The sequence below is a fragment of the Cuculus canorus genome, chromosome Z (assembly GCF_017976375.1).
Source record: "Cuculus canorus isolate bCucCan1 chromosome Z, bCucCan1.pri, whole genome shotgun sequence".
Classification (NCBI taxonomy): domain Eukaryota; kingdom Metazoa; phylum Chordata; class Aves; order Cuculiformes; family Cuculidae; genus Cuculus; species Cuculus canorus.
This window is the reverse complement of record NC_071441.1, coordinates 28,387,406-28,396,981: the sequence shown is the minus strand read 5'-3', so window position 1 is coordinate 28,396,981 and position 9,576 is coordinate 28,387,406. Positions and strand designations below refer to the sequence as shown.

Below are 9,576 nucleotides of genomic sequence, written 5' to 3'. Positions count from 1 at the left end.
GGAGCAGTTGGAGCGGGTCCGGAGGAGGATTACAAAGATGATCAGAGGGCTGGAGCACCTCCCATACAAGGACAGGCTGAGAGAGTTGAGGTTGTTCAGCCTGGAGAAGAGAAGGCTCCAAGAAGATCTTATAGAAACCTTCCAGTACGTGAAAGGGGCTGCAAGAAAGGTGGGGAGGGGCTATTTACAAAGGCTTGTGGTTGTAGGACTAGTGGCAATGGGTATAAACTGGAGAGGGGCAGATTTAGACTAGATATAAGGAAGAATTTCTTCACCATCAGACTGGTGAGACGCTGCACAGGTTGCCCAGGAAAGCTGTGTATGCCCCCTCCCTGGAAGTGTTCAAGGCCAGGTTGGATGGGGCCTTGAACAGCCTGATCTGGTGGGAGGTGTCCCTGCCCATGGTAGGGGTGTTGGAAATGGGCGATCTTTAAGGTCCCTTTCAACCCAAACCACTCTGATTTTATGAAAAACAGCTATTCTCTAGAGTCTTCCCAAACGTATGTTGTGCTCTGTAGCACACAGTCACCAAGTAAGAAACAATCTCGACTTCTGTCAAGGCACAGAACGCGGTTTTGCACCGCGGGGCGGCAGCTGCCAGTGCTCCCGCCCACACCCACGGATGCACGCAGAACCAGAGGCCGTCGGCAAGAGGGAAGGGCGCCCCCTAGGCGCTGTACCTGCTTCCCCCGCGTTCAGCCCCCAGAGCAAAGACCCACCCCGCCATGAGCTGCCGCTCGGCCCCATCTTCCTCCTCCCCTCCCCCCCTGCCGGGCGACTGGCTCGCTCCGCCCAGGCATACGGCTGCACAGCGGACTGAGCATGTCCGACCCACCCCCCCCGGCTACGCGGCGAGGAAACGAGGGTGTGGGACAGCCCATGCTTGAGGGGGCGCGGCTGTCGGTCAGAGAGGCGTGTGCATTGAAAGCTATCCTGCTGCACCGTCCGCCCTCCTTTTTTGGTATCCTTTACAGCAGGGCAGTGGAGAGCGGGCGGCGGCGCTGCGGGCGGCGGCCGCCATGAAGCACTTGCCGTACTTCTGCCGCGGGGAGGTGGTGAAGGGCTTCGGCAGGGGCTCCAAGGAGCTGGGCATCCCCACCGGTGAGCGCGGGGGAAGGCGGGCCGGGGGGCGAGGACCCCCTTGGGGCCGGCGGGACTCGCTCCTTCTGTGAAGGGGCTGGGCTTGTTCCGCGTTAGCTTTGGGCTGGCTGTTATTTTTCTGCGTTGCTTAGAGTTTTAGACTCTCTTTCGTGTTGTTTTCGTCCTTCTTTGTTTTCAGCGTCGTTATGGTGGCGTACAGGATGCAGAGAAGTGATCGCACGCGCGGTGGTGTGTGGCAGCTTGGAAAATATCTGTTCGCATAAGCCCCAGATTAGACGAAGAAAGGGAATAAAACACTGGGAATACACGTGAGGAAGGAAGTTCTAGGGGATAGTGTAGAGTTAAAAACTAGAGCTAGTGAGCTTGACCTAAAAAGAAATACGTTTTCCTGTTGCTCATGTCCGTTTCAGTTTTCTAAATACAGATAGATCACAGAATCGCTAGGAAACGACCTTCGAGGTCATCGAGTCCAACCATACCTGTCCGCTGTTAAATCAAGTCCCCATGCGTTTCATCTGCTTATGTAATTTAAGTGAATGTTGGCATGTCTTAAACAGGTACTGAAGTCAGCAGTCATGTTACACCACTCCTGTCGGACAAGGAAACTTGTCTTGACCAGTCTTGAGGTGGTGGATTGGTTAATAATTAATTAACTTATGTTAATAATTTTGTGGTTTTCTCCTAGGTGTGTGTAAGTGGTGTATTGATGTTGGAGAACAAGGGAGGGAGGTTGTTGCTATTTGTGAACTTTCATAAAAAAATCAGTAACTAAAAATTTTTTCAAGTCAATTTGATGTCTTGCGTGAAAAACTGTACTCGTGGGAAGTAGAGGTAGAATAATAGTTTTGAAAGAAAGTTGTATTCAGTCAGAAGGAAATTTATTTTACTGTAGATACATAGTTTTCAATGAAAAGTCCAGAAATGCACAGGTGTCTCTGAAGGCAACTTGTGCAAAATTGGCTGGTAATTGAATCATAATTTCATACATTTGTACATATATTTTATTTCATAATAATTATTTTATTCACAGGTAAATAGTTCTGAGACGCTATTTTGTAGAACAAAAGAAACTTGATTTTTTTTTTCCCCTCATCTTTCACCATATTAAAGCTGAGTTAGTTATCCTAAGAATGAAATGCATTCTGACAGGGTGTATTACTGCAGAAGAGAATATGTATAACTGTAAAGCATGTATATAAGAGATGTGGTAACTCTGGTATTACCACAGGGACTGTACTTTATGAAGCTGTTTTGCATTTTATACTTTGCCAAATGGCACATTGCATCATTTTCATCATCATCAGTATTATGTTTATAATTAATAGGTAGGTGAGGTTGGCTCTTAAGTATTTAAAGATTTTGTTATGTCCTTGATGTACACAAAGTCATTCACACTTCACACTTTCTAAAATTTTACAGCTAACTTTTCAGAGCAAGTAGTTGAAAGCTTTCCATCGGATATCTCTACTGGTATATACTATGGATGGGCCTGTGTTGGAAATGGTGATGTGCATAAAATGGTTTTGAGCATAGGATGGAATCCTTTCTATAGGAATACGAAGAAATCAGTGGTAAGAATTTTGCTTGGGGGGGTGGTGGTGTTGTTTTTAAATGAGCCAAATGTTTAATTTGAATAAGATATGCAGAATTTGATCCATAAAGGAAATCTAGAAATTCTCTTTTTTTTCTTAGAAATGTCCTTGGTATCTATATGATACATTCATATTGTGAAAAGAAAATACTCCTAGTAGCCAGAGAGCTGTAGGTGAATGAAGTTTATTTTCTTCTTTCTATTCCGTCATTACTTAAATACTTCAAAATTAAAAATTCTGTGGTATTTCTGAAATGGAGGTGCTGATAGCTAACTGAATATAACTGTGATAAGTGCATTGATTTTACTGGTTATAAGAACCCATGCATGAGGTTGAACAAATTAATCTGCTGTTCTCTGCAATCTGTCTACATTTCAAATAAGAGGTGTTAGGGCATCTTAATTTGTGATCACTTTCCATAAATCTACTCTTAATTGTTGGAATCCATACATGAAGTGCTGTGGCTTTGTATACAGAATAAATAATTGAAAGTACATAATAAGTAGGACAGGAGTTGAGTTAAAATCCTGAGCTGCAATGGCTGTGGGTTTGTTTGGTTTTTTTTTTTTTTTGCTGTCAAATGCTGGTGCTTTTTCTGAGTCTTAGAATTCTGTTAAGAACAGTTTTATTTGGGCATGAATCTCTACTTCTAAAGTTCTTAGTGTTTGGAGACCTCTATAATGTGCTTGTCTGGCACAAAATATTAAAAATTTTTGAAGATTATTTTTCTGAGCAAGTATCTGTGCTGGTGTATGCTATGGGTGGGCCTGTGTTGGAGACAGATGTGTATGAGGTGGAACCCTGTCTCAGCCTTCATTCCTTCTTGAATTTTATTATTAATTTCCCATGTGAGCTGGTTGTAAAAGCTTTCCTTAAGCCAACTATTTCTATCAAAATCTTTATAGTTGTTTGGATGCATCAACTTAATGTTGAAACACTGAGCTTTGTTTGTGATTTGCTGCCTTGGAAACCCTATCTCAGAGAAGCAATTAAGCATGTCTCCCGTGTAATGGCCTTCTTTTGTTTTTGCTATCAGAATACTCTTAAGTGAGTAACTTTTCTTAAATTCCATTCAAGGTACAATTCTCCTTCCTAACATAAGCAAAAGCCCTAGCCTTTTAATCTTGCATAATACATTCTAAACGGAATGTCTGTTTTATTGGTGTGTGTTGGAAAGAATTTGAAGTAGGGATATTAGATGTATGTGGTTACAGTGAGGGAAATAAATTCAAAATTCATCATAAATACAAACTTATTTATCTTCCTTTAGGAAACACACATTATCCACACCTTCAAAGAAGACTTCTACGGAGAAATTCTTAGTATAGTCATAATTGGATATATTCGACCGGAGAAAAACTTTGATTCCTTAGGTCAGTATTGCAGGTCTCCCTCAAACTAGTGTCTTATTTGTCTCATTCAGGCCAAGTACTGTGTCTTCACCATCTCTCTTTCCATGAGATGTTTTATGTATTAACCTTTGAAATTTCAGTAAGATGTTTTCATAAATTAAATGAACTAGTTGGTTTAATTAAAAAAAAACAGAAATCTGTCCCCACATCTTTCAGAGTATCGCACTAAAAACCTGTAATGTTGTCTCACTTGTCTGAGTAATTTTAAAATAATGGGCTTGTCGTAAAAGCATCAGTCTAATCTGTTAATTTCTCTTTAAAATGCAGCTCAGTTAGAAGTGAAACAGATTATAAAACTGCATTGTTCTTTTCATAAAACGTCTTTTGGAACAAGGACAAGTTAGTGCTTATAATGGTGAAAAATGCAGCTCTGCTGTGGTTGTTTTGTTTTGTTTTTCTAAAAAGATGTTTTAAAACTAAGCAATCTTGCCTCTCAAGCCTAGTGGAAGTAATTATATTCTGTGATTGTTGTCTATCTAGTATTCTGTGATATGCTACTTTCACTTGCTGTTGTGTGTTCAGAGTTCAAAACAACTTCTAAATAACCATGTTCTAATCTTATTCAGATGCACTCATTTCAGCAATTCAGGAAGACATTGAAGAAGCAAAAAGACAGCTAGATTTACCAGAACATCTTAAACTCAAATACAACAACTTCTTTCATCTGCGAGAAGGCAAAATAGTGAACAACCACTGAGCAAAGCTGTGCGGAACCAACCATACAAGAAAATTTCAGTTCCCTTATGTTAATTCATTATCAGTGGAAGTCTGGTTTAGGTCCTTGCAGATAAATTATGTATCCTAAAGTTGCCAGTTTTTCATAGATATGTGCACATGCAGAACATGACCAAAGGTAATTGTGACCTCTTCTGCCCCTAAGGTGTGGATAGTTAAGTGAAGAATGTTTGCAGTTACAGAATCATAGAATCACTAGGTTGGAAAATACCTCTTAGATCGAGTCCAACCATTCCTATCTGCCAGTAAACCACATCCCTGAGCACCTCGTCTACCTGTGTTTTAAATACCTACAGGGATGGTGGTGGGATGGTGGTAGATGCCCAGAATGCCACCTCCCTGTGCAGCCTGTGCCAGTGCCTGATGACAGCTTTGTTGCTCTTCTCTGGACGTGCTCCGGAGCCTCAACATCCTTCTTGTAGTGAGAGGCCCAGAACTGAACACAGTATTCGAGGTGCAGAAGTTACATATACTTTCTTTTAAAGAAAAATGAAATGTTTTAGTGGACTTTTAAAATATAATATGTTGGAAACTATTTCTAAAAAGTCTATAAAATATTTTGAAGGTTGGAATTTTTTTTTTACATTTAAAATGGGGATGAAAGAATTTTTTTTTAAAGAGTTGAGGCATTCTTGGTTTTATTAATGTCAGTCTTATTTTACTTCTCTTTTAAAAGAATAAACAAAACCCACACTAATCAACTGAATATATTGTCAAGAATATATTTAAAGAATAGATTGTTGTTTATCCTGTTCCTGTAGCTACGTATTCATGTATAGCCTTCTTTAAAATTGTTTCTTTGCCAGTAATTTCATGTCTATTGTGGAAAACATCGTGCCTTGAGCTGGTTGTCTGGATAGTACTTTCATCTATCTGCTGATAAATGCTACCTATTGAAAATTCATTTCATTGTTTGGTTGTGGAACCACTGTGCTATGGATAATGTACAATGACAAAAGGAAAAATTTGAAAAACTTTTATTTTGCTCTCAAATCCTAGAAGAGGTGTGATGTATGGATAAACTGAACGAATAAACTATTCTTCCTGTGTCTTCGAATTAGAGAAAATGTTAATACATTCATTTGGCTGAGTGTGCCTGTCCACATTATTTAAGAGATGTAATATATAAACTGTTTAAGCTCAATACATAATTCCTAGTACAGTATAAACTTTGAGGGGTTATATTTTTGTATTATGTACAATAATGGTATTTATTTCAGTTGATGTCTCTGCACTGTATAATTAATAAAGGAACTCAAACTGACAAGGTATCCTTCTTGTCCCAGGTTTCCTTTTCTTTGCCATGCCCAGCAAAGTTAGTTGTCTTGGCCTTACGGAAAGCTTTGTGGGGGTGGCTGCATAGGAAGCTAGACTTGACAGGAAGTAGTGAGGTGTTGTTTGGCCTTCCTAGTTGTCTGGAGACCGGCCCCATTCTGGTGGCTTTTGTACTTTAGTCAGAACTTACGGGAGCTACCGCCTTAGATTTCACAGCCTGAAACCCGTAAATCAATTTGTCTGTACACTTTCAAAAAATTTTAAAGCTGCTTTGGATTCAGATAGAAGTTGTATTTTTCTGTGATGTTCTGATTCAAGCGTCAGCTATTCATCTAGTCAGTGCAAAGATTTATCTGCTGCTGCTGAAGGGAGGTTCAAGCCCATATCTTAAAACATGTGAGATGGCTCTGTCCTCTTTTTGGGAAGCCTTCTCATATTTTTAGTCTTGGCCACTGTTTATATGCAGACCTTTATATAACCTCTGCCTAGCATCACTGAAGTTACATTAAGAAATAATGTAACATGTTGTGGTGGTGAATGAGGTAGGGATTGTTTTTTTTTTTTTGTCATGCAGCAAGCTCTTCAGTGGAGGCTTGTATTTGTCCTAAGTAGTGCTTTTAAAAACAGAGTGCCCAGAATGGAGGTGGGGATTTAGGAGAGAAATTCTTAAGAACCTGTGTTGTTCAGGGCTTTTCTTTAACACTCAGCACTATAATTTCTAAGCACCTAGATTTTCTACTCATTTTCTTCTGCAATTAGAAAAAAATTCAGGAATACCAGAATGCCTTCGGATGTCTCTTGTAATGAATATGCTTGATGTAGAGGTATAACCTTTTTTATAACGTTTTTTTCACACACACTTTTTCTGCAGGGATAAGTAAGGTGTAAAAAAGAGAGAAAAAAGAAAAAAAGACAACCCCAAAAAACCGCAAACCCCCTGATTCTAATAAGCAGAAGGCCACGTGTGCTAGTGTGATGCTTGAAAAATGTATGTTATTTACTATTCCAAAGGAACATTTGGGTAGTTTGGTGGTCTCTTTTGACTTTTAAATGTGCTGGAGCTTTAATTAATATTGTTAGTTAACAATTGCAGTTAATTAATTAACAAGTTAATGATCTCTGTCTTGATATGCAATGGTTGGGAACTAATTTTCATTTCTTTTACATGTTCTTAAGTTCTCAGTTGGTTCCCTCCTTCGGTGCTAAGATTTGTAAGTGAAAGGGGAAGGCACAATTCAATGCAAGCAATGAATACAGTAAGATTTTTGTTTGGCATTTTGATTTCCTAATGATGAGAACCTAGGTAAGGGAATTGGAAAATTTGGTGTTGAAGTCAATATTAAGTGGGAAGAAAGGATACAGCAAAATAACTGGATGGGAATTTTGGTCATGTCACATGCAGTGGGCAAGGATGTAGGAACTCAAGGAAAATAATCGAGGAAGAATAATTTTAAATAATGGTTGTTAGCGAAGTGTATAACCTGAATTCTTCATGAAAAAATGAGTCCTTATCTAGATGCTGAATAGGTAATATAAAAGGAACAATAAAAGAACATTTATTTGACTTTTTAATACTCAATTGAATGTGTAATATAAATCTGCAAAGTCATGCAAAGAAAAAATTGTTGGTCAAGAAGGTGTGCTTCCTCCTTAAACCTGTTCTGAAAAGGGACAATGGAAAAAAGTTGTCATTGCTCGTTACTTTAAAATGTTAAACTGTCTTAGGGTTATACCTTCCATTGCGTTCACAATTCATGATCTCTTGGGAGATTTGTTAAAATCAGTTTTCAGACATGTATTATTCTACTCCCTAAATATTTCTGAGCAGTAGGAAATAAGCAATGAAAGTAGAAACGTGGTACTTAGTCAGAAAAAGAGCAGAAGTTACCTGTGTAGGATGTCTACTATTAATTTTGGATCTTAATATCTATAAATGTATTTAATTGATTGCAGATATATATGTCCAGTGAGAACTTCAGTCATCTGTTTGTTTGCAGAATTGATGGCTTATGTATTTATGTCTATGTTCTTGAAAAAGTAACTCTGTTATTTTATTTATATATCATATATATAAATATATATATAACATATATATTAAAGTAGCTCTAATATTATATTTTGTATTAAATTGATTCAGCACTTGAAATGAGCTTTTGAACCGTGATTCCTAACCCTGGCATCTCTGCTATTGCCTTATACCTGATCATTGGAAAAAAAAGAGTCAGAATGGAAAAAACTTCTTGCTCTTTCTATTCAGAAGTCCTTTTGAATCCTCAGAACATCTGCCTTTTGCTCATCAGGTTGCATGTTTGGTTATTCCTTAGAATTCAGGCTTGAAACTGCACTTGTGTGTTTTTCAGGTTGAGAGCAGGTGAAAAGTTCATAGTTAACACAGCTCTAATCTGCTGAAAGAAATGTACTTTTCCCTCCCTCCCCTCCCCATATATGTAATGCAAATGCATATTCCTCTAAAAATACCTGTTATTTGCCATGAGAAAACCAAATGTCTCAAAGTACATTTGAAATGCTTCTGTGGTAATTTACATAATTGAGTTTTTAATGTTTTCATTGCTCTCTTTGGTTTGAAATTCCAGCCTGAGTCCTTATCTAGAAGGCAAAGGAACAGGAAAAGGTAAAGGTAAACAGGTTGCCCAGAGAAGTAGAGATGTCCTGTCTCTGGAGGTATTCAAGACCAGGTTAGATGAAGCTTTGAGCAGCCTGATCTAGCAGGAGGTGTCCCTGCCCATGGCAGGAAGGGTGGAGCTGGATGATCTTTAAGGTTGCTTCCATCCCGAACCATTCTGTGATTCTATGAAATAGTATCAACCATGATGTGATGTTCATTTTCTTGTCCTCAGCCCTCACACAAGGACATAATATATGCTCCAGGGCATCTGGGAAAGGGTGGATGACTTTTTTTGGTGGTATTGCATTAACCTGCATTTTGCTTTCTATATGCCTCTTACGCATGAAATTGTAGAGAAAGCGTCAGGGACCTAAGAGCACTGGTGAGCCTTACTGTCCCTGACCAACTTCCCAGGGACTCTCCCTTGGCCCTGCTCCACAACCCGATTTCTGCATGCACCCCAGGGCCATCAGTCTCTGCCCCAGCAACACCACAGAAGGGCTGGTCTGCAGGTTTCCACAGAGGAAAGGATCCTAGAGGTCAAAGATACGATATTATAAAGATACGATATCTATCCATAATGGGATATCAAATGGGTAGAGGAAAGCTATACTGCTGACATATTACTCCCCTTTGAGCTGCTGAAGATGGCTACTGCTTTTCTAGCTTGCGGATGTAGGGGAGCCAGATGAAGTTCTGGCAATCAATCCATGCTAATGGTCACATCCAAGCCCAGGTGTACAGTGAGGATAAGTGGGGAAGAATAACTTAGTCATCATGTGTCCACCACTTGTTGACAATCAGGATGACCACACTGGCCCATGGTAATTCGCTC

At 39.5% G+C, this 9,576-nt stretch overlaps 1 protein-coding gene across 1 annotated transcript; it reads left to right on the top strand.

Annotated features, from left to right (window-relative positions):
• Nucleotides 1-878: 878 nt before the first annotated feature.
• Nucleotides 879-8,064, top strand: RFK (riboflavin kinase). The gene is made up of 4 exons (XM_054055236.1): nt 879-1,101; nt 2,521-2,672; nt 3,964-4,066; nt 4,672-8,064. Exons 1-4 carry the CDS (start codon nt 1,020-1,022, stop codon nt 4,800-4,802), a joined length of 468 nt encoding a protein of 155 aa, XP_053911211.1. The 5' UTR covers nt 879-1,019; the 3' UTR covers nt 4,803-8,064.
• Nucleotides 8,065-9,576: the final 1,512 nt, after the last annotated feature.